Source organism: Uloborus diversus, chromosome 4, assembly GCF_026930045.1.
Source record: "Uloborus diversus isolate 005 chromosome 4, Udiv.v.3.1, whole genome shotgun sequence".
Lineage (NCBI taxonomy): Eukaryota > Metazoa > Arthropoda > Arachnida > Araneae > Uloboridae > Uloborus > Uloborus diversus.
This window is the reverse complement of record NC_072734.1, coordinates 49,706,678-49,722,255: the sequence shown is the minus strand read 5'-3', so window position 1 is coordinate 49,722,255 and position 15,578 is coordinate 49,706,678. Positions and strand designations below refer to the sequence as shown.

The 15,578-nt window shown below is 35.3% G+C and overlaps 1 protein-coding gene across 1 annotated transcript in view; it reads left to right on the top strand.

The window, feature by feature from the left end:
* LOC129220560 (pancreatic lipase-related protein 2-like) overlaps positions 1–15,578 on the top strand; it is a 56,956-nt gene that overhangs the window by 24,927 nt on the left and 16,451 nt on the right. Inside the window, exons 8-11 of the mRNA XM_054854990.1 lie at positions 1,955–2,223; positions 2,640–2,786; positions 11,407–11,515; positions 11,968–12,084. Of these exons, the coding sequence (XP_054710965.1) occupies positions 1,955–2,223; positions 2,640–2,786; positions 11,407–11,515; positions 11,968–12,084 (642 nt within the window). The remainder of the gene's footprint in view (positions 1–1,954; positions 2,224–2,639; positions 2,787–11,406; positions 11,516–11,967; positions 12,085–15,578) is intronic.

The window sequence follows — 15,578 nt, the reverse complement described above, 5'->3', positions numbered from 1 at the left end:
TGTTTAGTGACACTCCCAAGGTAAAGACAAATCGATTGACGTAAGAAGTACCAAAAACGGCCAAGGTGTTTAGCCCCTACAACGCCACATAGGAACAAACATACATAGACTTATACATTACCCTCCTTTGCGTCGCGCACAAGTAGTCGGGTAAAATCATTGTCACATAAATAAAAGGAAGCTATAATGAATATTTTTGTCATTTCGCAGAAATTTAATTAGAATATAGAACACATGATTTTACTCTAGATAATATGAATGATTTGAATAAATTGCTTTTTAACACTAGTTAAGAAAAGAAAGCAACAAATATTTATCAAAAATATGCATTATGGAGAGACTTTTAAAAGGTGAAAGCAGCGCTTCACTCACGAAAATTCAAACATTTCTCTATTTTGCTACGCACATTTAAACCGTTAATGCAATGTAACATCATCGTTGTTAAAAATCCAATCATTTTGGGAGTCTGAATCTTCGTTTCCCTCTACCACTACTAATTTACATCGGTTGTTTAATTTTGGTTTGGAGTAAAAAAATTTCCGACCAAAAACGAAGAAAATTTTTTATTTCTGTCTGCTTGTGTTGTATCAGAAATTTTATATCCTCATATAAATAATAGCCAATGATCGAGTAACCCACGAGTTTCAACAATGAAACTCGCGCCACAGCATCATAATTTGATAATATGTTTTGGTAATGTTTAACATGCAGGGAAAGTCTTCATTGTGACGAGATTGAACTCGATCCAGTAATTTAACTGTTTTACTGGTAAGACTGTCATTTCATGGGAATGAAGAAACGAAAAAATGGTCAACAAAAAAAGCTACCAACTGGAGTTTAGAGTGAATCCACTGGAGTTAGGGTTACAATTTCAACTATCAAAATAGTAATAACAGGAAATATCCAACGTTGTTTAGCACAAATAAACGGATTACAGAATACACGTGTTTCGGGGTTTCAAGGAACCCCTTTTTCAATTCAAAGGTGTGAATTTCTAGATGTAAAGACACCCAGTAAAAGCAATGAAAATAGACAGCAGACAGTTTAAATATCAAAATAAGCAATTAACAAAAGCAAAACGAGACAAAATGGAACTCAAAGTCAAAATTCCTCGATACAAAGGTATTTAGTTATTGCTTTATTAAAACAGTATCACCAAACAGGCAATGGCTTCGTTCAAATGTAGAAGCAATTTTCACCCTTTATACCCTGATGCGCAATTTTCTAGTTTATTAATACAGTAGAACTCCAACTAATCGAACTTCGACAATCCGAGTCTGATTATCCAAAACGGTTTTAATGTTTCAAAAAAAATAAAAATAAGACCGAAATGGTCTGCGATACATCAAATATTATCTACGAGTCCTATTGTCCTTCCTTCCGTGAAGCTAGTATAGGTGCAGCGCGAACACTATTGGGATGACCAGTCACCGTTTTGCAAGGGAAGTTCTATTATTGGCTTAAAATATTTAGGCGCATAAAAATACGCTTAACATATAAAAGTGTTGTATTTCATTTAATTTATTTTCAACATACATATATACAGTAAAAAAATAGACCCTTTACTCGGAGAAAATCCAATTATCCGAATTGTTGATTATCCGAATGCGGTTCGATCTCAATCGATAGGGATAATTGGCGTTCTACTGCAATAATTTTTACTTTTACAAATTCTAAACGAAAAAAAAAAGGTTAAAAGTGCAATCAGAAAAGAACTGTATGTCAAAGTTATCACTGAGACGCAATGAAGCCATTTGTTTTCAAAATAGAATCTTTTTCATCTCATCAAGACATAGAAACGGAATTTTTACTTCAAAAACTAAAATTTTTTATATTATTTTTTCCTATAATCTGTACAACTAGTAGGTTCGCTTTAAACATTATTTTAAAGAGTAGTTTCTATTAATCCTAACTTTAAACAACCTACAAATAATAAACTATTTTTCCTTTCCAGTCGTTTTTCAGAACAAATGCATAGAAGATTTGGGATGCTTCCACACTGGTCCACCGTTCTTCCACCCCTTAAACCGACCAATCAGCCTCACTCCAACAGATAATTTAAAAACTAAATTCCTACTCTACACTCCTTCCAACATCCAAGAAGAGCAAGAAATTGTTGCAACATCCGAGTCGATAAACAATTCTTCATTTGACCTTAGTTTACCAACAAAAGTTTTGATTCACGGTTTCAGGTCTGACCTTGACGTGGAAGACATCAGATTCGTAAGTTTTCTTTTACATTTATTTATTTATGATTCTAAAAAAGAAAAAGTTATTTGGTTACTTGGATTTAAATTTGAGTGCATACAATGCAACTTTTCGTTTTCCACTGTTTTTTATGACTTAAAATGATACAAAGTTTTCCAAAACAGACAAAATGCTAAGTTCATCTTAATTGTTCTCAACGGCAGAGAATTCTAGACCTTGTTCGGATATTGTAACACTTCTCTTCATTTTTTAGAAGCGTATTTGAGCTGGAAAAATTTTACTCTCTAAAGTTCATTTTGAGTATCTAATTTTAAGTAATTTTTTTATTAAAGAAACACATAAGCAATATGAATTGCAGTTTTTTCCAATAATTTTGTGGAGTTTATGGTTTGTTATCAATTTTTAAAACTAAAATGATATTTTTTTTATAGGAAATGAAAGATGCTCTTCTGTCTGAAGGTCAATTCAATGTCATCGTTGTCGATTGGACTGAAAATAATGGATTTCCTTACACACAAGCAGTGGCAAATGCTCGAGCTGTTGGTGCACAAGTGGCGAAGTTGATAAACTTCCTTCGGGTAATGAAATATTTATATATTACTAGTGTTCGCCCAGTGGTCGAAATTCGACCATATTCATAAATGAATATTTGAGTAAACGTGTATGAATTTAATTATTTCCAACATTTTTATTCCTACTCTTACTCATGTTTACTGCATATCTAAAAACACACAATTTTAATATGTACACACAATACCAAACAGTAGTAATTTATTAAAATTTTGGTTTTTGTCTGTTAATCTCAAAATAAATGAATGAAAGAGGATATTTCGCTAATGGGGTCGTTTCCGAAATTTTCAAAGTAATTTTTACTGAAAGAGGATGCTTAAAAACAAAGGTTTTAAACATTTTTTAAATAATTTAAATAAATTTAATATTTTTAGCAACTATTTTAATCGGTGCGCAGATTGAAATTAATTTTTCGTCATCAAAAGCGAGAAAATGCAACTCATTGATGCCATTAGCGCACAGCGCAAAATATCATAACCCGAAAACGCGGTTGAAAGCAAACCGTAAATATTCAGCGCGGCAATGGAGTCTCGCGCCAAAGTACATCACTTATAACGACATAAAGACCACGCCTTATTTCTAAAATTGGATATTCAAAAAAGTTTTCTATAAACAACTGTTGAAAAAATATAAGTTTTTTCTGACTCAATTTTTTTTCTTCATATTCTATCTATTTCAGTGACAAAAAGTAGTACTTTTATTGAAGGAAACAACCCCATTGAGCAATTGGTGTGATCGATAAATTGCTGGCTTGAATAATTTTATTTTGGATATCATGTTGCTTTGTGTTAACCCTATACAAATAAATATTTCCTTACTCTTTGTTTACGTATGCAAAGGAAAAAGGTTGAGACGAAAAAAAAATTGACGGCAATGGATAAAAATCACCAATTATCAAATTTTCGAAATCTTCCCGTATGAAATGAAATCAAAACTCAGTTTATACGAAAAACTTCTGTGCGAACAATGTTACTTATAAAACGTCTACTATTACTGAGTAAGTTGCTTCTTCGTCATTAGAAATATAAATTTCCAAGTATCAAATGAACGAACTCTACTCGTGTCAACATATAACTGTCCATTTAAAAACACTGGGCGTCGTAATAATAATACAATTTGAAAAAAAGGTCGACTTCGTGATTTGTTTATGGTTAATGGCGGATCATAACTGATACATACTTTTCAACATTTTCGATCCTCTCCCCCCTTTGTCACAATGTTTTGCACTTCACTATATCCCCTCTCCCCTTTATCACATGTCACGCTGTTTTTCATAAACGTTCCTATTAAAAAAAGGCTTATTGTCACATTCACGCCATTGTACACTGTAACAAATTTCGGAAACGTTTCTGGATATATCGGAAACGTTTCCGAAATAGTAGGAATCCTTCATCCAATAGCGAACTCCTCAATATTCAGAAAGCTTTTTGTTATTTCAAGAAATCTAGAAGAGGAAGTGATGACGCAACGCTTCGAAACCTATTTCATCCTTCCAACACAGGCGCCAATCAGTCGGAAATAACGAGAACTTATTTTTTTCTTATCTATGGTTGCTGCAGTCAGCAACTGTTTAGCATTGGATTGCTTGTTATTTCATGTCTAGAGAGTAGTAAAATGTGTCGAAACTAATTTTACGCCTTTGCATTTTGGACTGCCCTTGATTTTTTAGACGATGTACGCAGCTATTAAGTTAGTTAATAACCATTTGTTTCTTTAAAATTTCCAATGCAATCATGATTAGATATATATTGTGTGTTCAAGCGTGAATAGTTTCAACACCCGTGTTTATGAAAAATTATCATATAAGCTTTGTGCTACAATATGATTAAGGTGAAAAAACAACGTAAATAAAGCACAAATATTCGAGAAAATGCAGCATATAGCTATTTCAAGGCTACAATGGAGCCTCTTCATCAGTACAAAAAAGCTCACCAACACAACCAGAAGTCGCGAGAGAACTGACAAAAAACCAGGTGGACACCGGTATTTATACCAAAGAGAGTCAACCAATAAGAATACAGGAACATGACAACAAACAACCAATCAGCGAACAGCGTGTACGCTCCGGGCTCAAAGCAAGGCAAGAGACAACCAATCAGAAGCCAGGAGACAAAAAGAGTGCGAGACACCAAAGAAACAGGAAAGGCAATTATAGAAATTGCTTCCAAATATCATGAAAAAATGGAGTGCTGGAAAAATCATTGACAAGAGTATGAGAATTTTTCCAAATATGGTAAGCTTCCCAGAAATCGAGGTCATAAACCGAAGAACATTTACAAATAATCTTTGCAGATGAAAAATCAAAACAGTGACCAGAAGTCCAGCAATGCTGAGCGATGGAAGAACGAGCAAGTTCTTTATGCTTAACATAGTTTTCGTGCTCTTTCAGACGGTGCTTGAGAGCACGTTTAGTCTGTCCAACGTAGCCAAGTCCACACTTGCAGGAGATGCTATAAATGCCCCAGTTGCTATGGCAATCAATGGGGTCCTTTAAGTTTGTAAATTTTATCTTATTAACTGGAGAAAAAGCTGTATCGAAACCAAATTTCTTCAAAATCTTTGCAACTTGATGACTAACTTTTGGATAATAAGGCAAAACAATAGTATACGAAGCACTAGAAGCAGAAACCTTTTCAGAATGAGAGGGCTTAATTAACTTATTATAAATTGAATCAATGATGCTAGGAGAATAACCACGATCGAAAGCCACTGCTTTAAGATAAGAAAGCTCAGCATTTAAAGAATTGGAGGAAGAACAGATGTTCAAAGCACGGAACACAAAAGCCTTGAATGAGGCTAACTTTTGGTTTGGAGGATGAGAAGAACATTTGTGAGGAGGTAGTGTAACAGCAAAAGGCTTACGAAACACCGAAGTCATAAATTCATCATTACTTTTAGTAATAAAGACGTCCAAAAATGAAAGAGAACTATCAGTTTCCATTTCAATAGTGAATTGGATGCAAGGATCGATAGAATTTAAACTAGAAAGTAAAAATTCATTATCAACATGGTTTTGGTCAAGCAAAACAAAGCAATCGTCAACGTACCGAACATAGAACGGAAACGTTATGGTTTCAAAAAGTTTAGTCTCAAAATAGTGCATATAAATGTCACTTAAAATAGGACTCAAAGGATTACCCATTGCTAAACCTTCAGACATTCGAAAGTAAGTACCATTGAACACAAAAGGTTGTTTGTTGTCATGTTCCTGTATTCTTATTGGTTGGCTCTCTTTGGTATAAATACCGGTGTCCACCTGGTTTTTTGTCAGTTCTCTCGCAACTTCTGGTTGTGTTGGTGAGCTTTTTTGCACTGATGAAGAGGCTCCATTGTAGCCTTGAAATACCCGTGTTTATACTTAATGAAACGAAACCCTTTGGATTACTTATTCAGTTGTAATGGAGGTACTTAGATTTTCTTCCGCTCATGTTCACTTGTAAGTATTAATGAATATTTTAAAACATGTTATATACATTTATATTTTTGTTGATTTGCATTTGATGAGGCTCCAATTGTAACTGTTTTTGAGTTTATCGAATTAATTTAAAGTTATCCTACATACCTATGTGCGCGGTGTACTATTTGTTGTAACTAACTGAAACTGATTAATTACGCAAAAGAAATAAGATTTATATTTGAGAAGCAATCACAGAAAAGTTATTTCGAAATACTTGGATGTACATACATTTTGGTTCAAAAAAAAAAAAAAAAACCAATTGTTTAATTCATTAAAAATATGGTAATGCAAATATTTTCTAATATTGTAATATGCTTCACAAAAAATGTGCCAGTATTATTTATATTTTTTTATTATAATTTATTCATTCATTTAAAAAAATTTTATACCATTAGAAAATGACCATGTTATCTATTAGTAAGAACATAGTTATGCAATTAATTCATCTGCTTATTCATTTTGTTAAATGTGGTTAACAATAAAAAAATTCCTTGACATTAGTTGTTCCGAAAATAACATTTCCTTCGTAGATATACTAGTTTAATGTAGGACAGTCAGGAGGAATGAGTCAGTGGCAAAAATGGAACAGCTGTATTTACATGCCGAAATAAAAAGTAATATTATTTCATGTCATCGTTTTAAAAGTGATCATTTTTTACATACTATGTTATTAATATGCAATGCACATATGGGGAGAAGACGAGGGGCGTTCACCACGCAGACTGTGCCATTGACATTTTTAAGGGGTTGCTTTTTTAAGGGGGGGCGCTTCATATCATTTTATGGGTGCACCATCACTCTTATGGTGTGGGGGGGGGGACTCTCGTATATATGAAATGGAATAATCATGTAATAGAGTTCAATGTTTTAATAAATAAAATATATAATGCATTTTGCGCACACTCTAAAAATAAAATCAGTAACCTATTTTGATTACCTATCTATATTTGTGATAAACTGGAAAAGGGCAAGAACAGAAGAATAAACCCGAACGGTTCCAGCAGGGGGACTTTGGTGTCATATTTAAATTCATCAATTTCTTTTTCGGTACACTTTGTTCGTCAAAGAAATTGACTTGACGTGAACGAATTTCGGAACGCAAAGTGTAGGTAAGTTCTGTCAAATTATATCCGAAAATAAAAGCTATCAAGTTTGATACAAGATATGTTTTTAAGTTCTGCATTAAAAATACAATATGTTGATAATTTTGTCTTGAAAATATTGAGAGAAAAACTGAAGTTTAATATTGTTCAATCCCACTTTTGAGAAAGTACTCCCCTTCCCTCCCCCGACGATTTTGTGATTATGAATGAAACTACTATATTATTTCATAAATTTTCAAAAATTTATAACTGTGCATATTTTATGCTGTTAACCATGCTATTTGTCATTAGAAACTCAGAAAAAAAAAATCCACGAATGATTGCAAAATTGCTTGTTTCATTGATCTTAGATATGAAAGAATTGAAACTGATATGGCATGCAATACTATAGTAAAGAATTATTTTTTAGAAAAAATCACGGAAAAAGGATTCCGAAATTCTCAGAAACGTTTTTGAAAATTGTTTGGAGAATTCCGAAATACTCGGAAACGTTTTCGAAACTTTCATGAACCACAGCTGCACAGAATACTCAGAAACATTTCTGAAAATTACGGAAAGAGGATTCCGAAATACTCAGAAACGTTTCTGAAAATTACAGAAAGAGGATTCCAAAATACTCAGAAACATTTCTGGAAATTATAGAAAGAGGATTCCGAAATACTCAGACACGTTTCTGGACATTACGGAAAGAGGATTCCGAAATACTCAGACACGTTTCCGGACATTACAGAAAGATAATTCCGAAATACTCAGAAACAATTTTGAAAATTTCATGAACCGCAGCTGCACGATATACTCAGAAACGTTTCCGAATTTTTTTTACAGTGTATGCCCCTCTTGTCATGTCTTTCCTCTCCTTTGTCACAAACTGTTACTATTTCGTGAACCCCACCATATACCGGGACTTCATTCGTGGGCAGCCCCTATTTTGTAGCAACCGTATGCAATTATACATTTCCCTACTCTTTGTTTTCGTATGCAAAGTAAAAACATTTCTCGAGCTGCAATTGGTGCCAAAAATTTGACGCCAATAGATGAAGTGTGTCCGCCAATTTAACAATTGTCGAAATCTTCCCAAATGATCCTGCAAAACTCGGATTATACGTAAAACGTCTGCATGAACAATGCTTCTTTTAATAAGTTTAATATTATTGAGTAAGTTGCCTTGACCTCTGCCGTTAGAATTATTAAATTCCAAACAGTCAAATGAACGAATCCTACTTGCTACATTAAAAATTGTCTATTCAAAAACACTGGACGTCGCAATAATAGTGTTTTTTTTTTTTTTTTTTTTTTTTAAATCGTGTTTGTGATTTGTTTATGGTTTAGGGGAAAACTGAAAAATGCACTTTTCAAAATTTTTGATCTTTCTCCTCTTTGTCGCAAAGTTTCACATTTCACCATAACACCTATTTCCTTTGCCACATATCACACTGTTTTTCATAAACGTTCTTATCAAAAAAAAAAAAAAGCTTGATGTCCCTTTCTCCCCACTGTATGTTCCTCTTGTCATTTATTTCTTCCGTCTTGTCACGAACGGTTACAATTTAATGAACCCCATCTTAAAGAGGGACTTCATTCGTAGTCAGTTCCTTGCAAATAGACATTTCTGTACTCGTTTTTTATGAATGCAAAAGAAAAGTATTTCTCGTCCTGGCATTGGTGCAAAAATGGATAAAGTTCGCCAATTTCACAATTATTGAAGTCGTTCTGAATGAAATAATGCCGCAAAACTCTCTTAATTCGTAAAACTTCGTACAAACAATATTTTTTGTAAAAGTAGGCATGATCTTGCCGTTAAATATAAAATTTCCAACAGTCAAATGAACAAACTCTACTCACGACAACATTTAATTTGTTCATGCGAAAGCACTGGACGCCGGAATAATACGCCAATTTTATCAAAAGTTTCACCTTGAGATCTGTTTCTGGTGATAGCAAATGCAGGTATTATTGGGAGCTGGAACTGAAAGTCGTCCCTCACTCCGTAAAATAATTTATTTAAATATTAAAATCGCGGAAACATAATCAAAATGAAAATATTTTAAATGCCGTAGTTACCTAAAAAGCCTCAATAATAAAAACAAATGCAAGTATTTCATTTCTTTATGCTCAAGCGAAAACTGGCAACACCACAATATTATCCAGCAATTTCTTCACGCTAACTATATGTCGCGTAAAAAACCAAATAAAAATGAATTTTCACTAACTTTTAATTGCTTCTAGCGCGTTTTCTAGCCATTTTAGGGGATTGGCATTTTCGAACGGTAAACCGGGTAGAACGTGTTTTATAGTATTTTGCACGAGCTTTCCAACCATACCAAGCACGAAGCTCTAAAATGCATATTTCACGTAGAAAGAGATGTTTAAAAAAACAATTAAAACTTAATGTTTCACGTTTTCAACAATGAATTTCAACAATGGAAAAGAGATAAAATTAATTTTTTTTAGTTTCGCTAACTAAAAAACGCTTATAACTTTTTTTCTAGTGGATTTAGGTTATTCGATCTTGGACGCAATGACAATTTTTTCGTTAGGAGTGTTTTTTAAAGACCTTTCCAACCATATCAAATTCGAAAAAATTGGACCAATCGTTCTCGTAGAAGGAGCCATTTAGGACGAAAATTCGTTTTTTATTAATATCTCCGTTAATTAGCGTTCAATTTCAAAATTTTTTATTGATGACACTAAAACTCGCCAATAGCTACCAAACAAAAAAAGAATGAAGGAAATCGGTTCACAAACAGAGGAGGAATCGGTACCGAAAGAAAACGGCTTGCCTATTAATATATAAAGATAAAACTTTCTGTAACTGTCACAACTTCTCTGGCATTTTCAGTAAAATTTGTAACGAAACTGAACAACTTTTCAAGTATATTCGGATAATTTGGTTTGTAAATGACCCATGAACTTGGAATATTACCTAAATAACCAGTGTTCATATATTTTCTGCGCAACTGAAAAAAAACGCTGCAAAATCCTTAAGACACTCATTGCAGCATATTCTCGAAATGAAAAAGATAGATTATAGTTGTAGCGATAAAATAAACTTTACAAAAGCATATATAAAGCAAGTTTAACTCATTTAGTACCATGTGTAGTTTACGACGTCACTAAAGGATAGTCCAGGCTCTCGTCGTACAAGTATGCCGACTCCGGCTGTGCTGTGTAAAGCCTTGAGTCACAGAATAAGTAGCGACACTTTCGCCATTTTGGGGCTAGATGAAGATTTCTTGTATGTCCGCTATGGTAAAGTAGCGTGTTTTGTTTCTTAATTGGGGTTTCTTGTTCACTCCATGTTATTTTACAATCAAAAAGAAAAATACGCTACTTCACCACAGCAGGCATAAAGGAAGACATCGTTTAGCCCCAAGATGGCGGACGAGTCTCTACTTATGCAGCGATTCAGGGCTTTAGTGGTGTGGAGTTGGAGAAACGATCCTCAACCCCAGGATTCTTTTAAACGAGACAAAATAGAATGGCATCAGTTGAGACTGCAATTCAAAACATGTTATTTCATTCTTACCAACTTTTACTTTCTCGTAGTTTCCAACTTCCAATACAAATCTGCTACTGCTTACTTGATTTTGTATACTTTCAGCTTCGCTTAATCAGGTGAGATGGAAAAAGGAACACCATGATAAAAATAACAAAAAAATTTGGTTCCAAGTATTTGTCCATAAACGAAATTTTGAATTTTTCCTATCAATAGAATAATATTCACACATAATGCAATTAATCCAACGAACAACTTTAAGAAAGATTTGAAACAAATCAAATTTTTCATGATTTTAAAGCATAGTTTAAGAGACAAGTTCGAAATTTAAACATATTTTTCGGTACTACTTCCCCATTTTTCTTCCATCAGTTGGTTCTCCCCCTTTTGAAACTTGCGCATTACCACTGATTTTCAAAACTTGAATCCATTGTTACTGTATACTACTAACATAAAATCTAATTCATTACATTCGTCTTTTTTAGAGTTTAATTTACAAAAATTACTTAGCTTTCATATTGTCCCATTCCATATTTATGCATTTTCGTATATTATGCATTCTCTGATTGTAGGAAAATAAAGGTATTCAAGCAGAGAATGTACACATTATTGGTCACAGCCTTGGAGGTCATGTAGCTGGTTATGCTGGAGAAAGAATACCAAACTTGGGCAGAATTACAGGTAACACGAACTCTAAATTGACTATTCAATTGCATTAAGGTCATCATTTCTACTACAAAACAACATAAGAAATCAAATTATGGTGTGAAAAAAAAACAAATGGTGTTAACTTTATTATTCCATGTAGGTACTATCTTCTAAAATCTTCTATCGAAACAAATTATAATTAATATAATTCAATGCAAATTTACACCTTGGAGGTTGCATTGCTTTCTTGGCGTAGATTAAGTGAAAGAATAAAGAGTTTTAGCAAAATATTTTTGTATTGAGGTAGAATTTTAGTCAAATATCATCTGAAATAGGAAAGCTAAAGTAAGCCATGCATTTTTGAGAGTTTAGAGTACAGTATTTCTTTTCAGTCAGCACTCACGTATTTGAAATAAGTTACTATTACTTCTTTTTTCTTCTTACGAAAATATCTAATTTGATGTCTTTGTTTATCTTTCTCTAAGGCCTTGATCCAGCAGGACCTTTGTTCCAAAGTGGAGATAAACAGGTTCGACTGGATGAAACGGATGCTAACTTTGTGGACATTATTCATTCAGATGGAGGAGAAAATGTTGTAGATGGTATAAATTTCTAAGTAATTTTTTGTTTCAAATGTGCAGTAGAACCTCAGAAATCTGATCGCCGGAGATCCGAAATTCCGTATAATCCGAACCGCTTATAAACTAAAGGTCTAAAATTCGAGTTGAAAAAAAGATGAATTCAGTAACTACGATTCAAAAGCTTAATTAGTTTTTTAATGGCAGCTACCTTTAGCAAGCTTTTTCGAGAGCAATATTTAATACAGCTCTGTATCTAAAAATATAGAACTGAATTCGCGCGGTAATCTTTCGTTGACGTAGTGAACTGAATTGACTTGATGACACGATGTTCCACCGGCGACGTTCCTGCTACGTACCTGACGTATTAAGCGCTCATGCTTTATCAAGGGCAAAATTTCTTCATTATTAACTTAAAAAAAGGACTTTCAGATCATTGTTGAGCTGATAATTAAAAGTTAGAGTCATAGATGCAGTATTAACTAGAGATACAACGAAAAACCGGTCCCCTGGACAACCGAGTCCTTCTAGCAGACGCGCAAGCGTCCGAAGAGCGCATGCGCTGAAACAACTTTTGCCTCAGCCTGAGAGGATGCAAACAGCATTGTATCCTCGTAGGCTACGCTTTTGCCCGTTTACTTCAAGTTTTGTATGTTGAGTGGTGGCTAGTGGCTGTCGCTATGGAGTTGTGCAACTAGTTACCCTATATCTATAGTTAGAATTGGCCATCCGGCAAGTTCGAACTTTTCAGAGTCCGAACAGGGCTCAGCCCTAATTAGTTCGGATTTATGAGGTTCCACTGCACAATAATTTATTCGAGTTATGTAGTATTATCTTTGAAAATGCCGTTTTTCGCAAAGAATACTAGTGCTAATCCTAAACATTTTGAAATCAAACTGCAGTTGGACGGGTTAGAATTATAGTGACATAAGTCAAAACTTTGCAAATTGAATTAGTATGGATTTAAATTACTCTTTAGTTCCTTTATTGAGTGTCAGTTACGCAAAAAACTACTAAATATTGCTGGTAGGAGGACATGGAAATCGACCATTAACCTAAACGATGCCGAATATTTTTGCAAAACCTTCATGCTACTCTCATTCCAACCACGACAACTACAAACGCATCTGTCAAGACAATGTGATGCATTTTACAATTCCTGTTAAAGTATTGTAACGGATTCGGTGCGACTTCCACTTTCTTGAAATGAAGACACAGTTCTTGATAAAAACACAGGAAATTTATTTACACTATGTACAGGAAAGATCTTCAACAACTGCTAAATTATTCATCAGCAATTAAGCAATTATCACACAACACCGTAAACTCAACGTTTACACACGTATTTACTTCCAAATACGAAAACAACACAGCGAAATGCCTCGCAATAAACAGAGCAAAAATGCACTCAGTTCGAAATCTCAATCGAAACTCAACTGTTTATCCATCGCTAACGGCTTAAATACACCGAAAAGAAATTTCTCAAATATTCCACACGCTTCTGTAAAGTAGTAGACCGTTATCAAATTTTATCAATGAACAAAAAGGAAATAGGGGTCGTATACTTTAGCCATATGAAAAAGGGGTTGTATATTCATTACGGGAAACTATTTACAGGTTACGTTCCTACAATAATTACTATTTACAGAATTTGTAACATTGCGCCCTTCCTAAGGACTGCACGTCCCGGACAGTACAATCCCCAGAAAGGGTGCCAAACTTCTATCACATGTTCACAAATACACACATTAAATAATAACCAATAATGCATAGGAAACACAATAATAACAAGAAATATTACTAAACATTAAAAGCAAAAATTATCTACAACTTTTATGTTATCAACCACGGTTGTTTACGTAATACTCATGAACTATGGCCATAGTATGGGGCTAACCGATCATAATGTACAACCCTAGGTTTTGCATTAGGTGATTTTTGGATCCTCACTACGACGTCATTCAGTCGGTTAAGGACTTTGTAGGGTCCATCCCAATGCGACTGCAATTTGGGTGACAGACCTTTCCGTCGGATGGGATTCCATAACCAAACCTTGTCGCCTTCGTTGAATTCATGTCCAGTAGACCTTGTGTCGTATCGGGTCTTCATCTTCTCCGCCGCGATGTTGATTCGCTCTCGTGCGAAGTTATGAACGTCTTCCAACCGGGCCTGGAGATCCTGGATGTACTCCTCAGGCGATGCAGGCACATCCGGAGGACGACCGAAGACGAGATCACAAGGTAGCCGAAGCTCTCGTCCGAAGAGCATCTGAGATGGGGCAAATCCGGTAGTCTCGTGGACAGCACTGCGGTATGCCAGCAGGAACAAAGGTAGCTTCTTGTCCCAATCCTGTTGATTTCTGGATACCATAAGCGAGAGATTATTCAGGATTGTGCGGTTAAATCTCTCCACCATGCCGTCCGATTGTGGGTGTAGTGGTGTTGTCCTAGTTTTCTCAATTCCGAGAATTTGACATAGGCCCTTAAACACAGTAGAGATGAAATTCCTCCCTTGATCGGAATGAATCTGCAAAGGTGTTCCGTATCTCGAGATCCAATGTTGGACTAGAGTCTCTGCTACGGTGGTAGCCTCTTGATCTGGAATGGGATATGCTTCCGGCCATTTGGTGAAGTAGTCGATGGAAACAAGAATGTATTTGTTCCCATCAGCAGTTCTTGGTAGAGGACCCAGGATGTCGATCCCAATTCGTTCGAAAGGAGCTCCAACGTTGTACAGATGTAGCTTCCCTCTGCTTCTCTTCTTCGGTCCTTTACGAGCAGCACAGGCGTCACAAGAATGGCACCACTTCTCCACGTCATCCTTCGCCTTGCTCCAGAAGAAGCGCTCCCAAACTTTATTGAGGGTTTTCAAGACACCAAAATGTCCTCCAGTCGCACTATTATGTATTTCTTTAAGAACATCTGAAATCCTTGATCGGGGAAGTAGTAACTGCCACCTAGATGTTTTGCCGTCATCAGATTCCCATTTTCGGTACAGTACGCCGTTCCGTAAATGGAGTGAGTTCCATAAAGCCCAGTATCTTTTTGTTGCAGGAGTGAAGGTGGAAACGTCCTGCCAGCTAGGGCGTCGACTGTCACTTTCCATGAACTCCAAAATTGGTTTTATGTCGGGGTCTTCAAGTTGATCTTTTCGAACTTGGTCATCACTCCATGGATCAGGTTCTGATGAAGTTGGAATCACTGTCACCTGATAGGCAGTAGGGCTAGTCGTTCCATACTGTTTCTCGATTCGGGAACAATAATTGCATTTCTCAGGACAGGGTCTCCTTGATAAAGCGTCTGCATTACCGTGAGACAACCCTTTTCGGTGCTTGATCTCCATGTCATATTCCTGGAGCCGCTGTATCCACCTGGCTATCTGGCCTTCTGGATTCCTGAAGTTCAAAAGCCAAGTTAACGAGGCATGATCTGTCCGTAGCAGAAATTTTCGGCCGTAGAGGTAATGATGGAAGTGTTCTACAGCTTTCACTATGGCCAGTAACTCCTTTCTGGTGACGC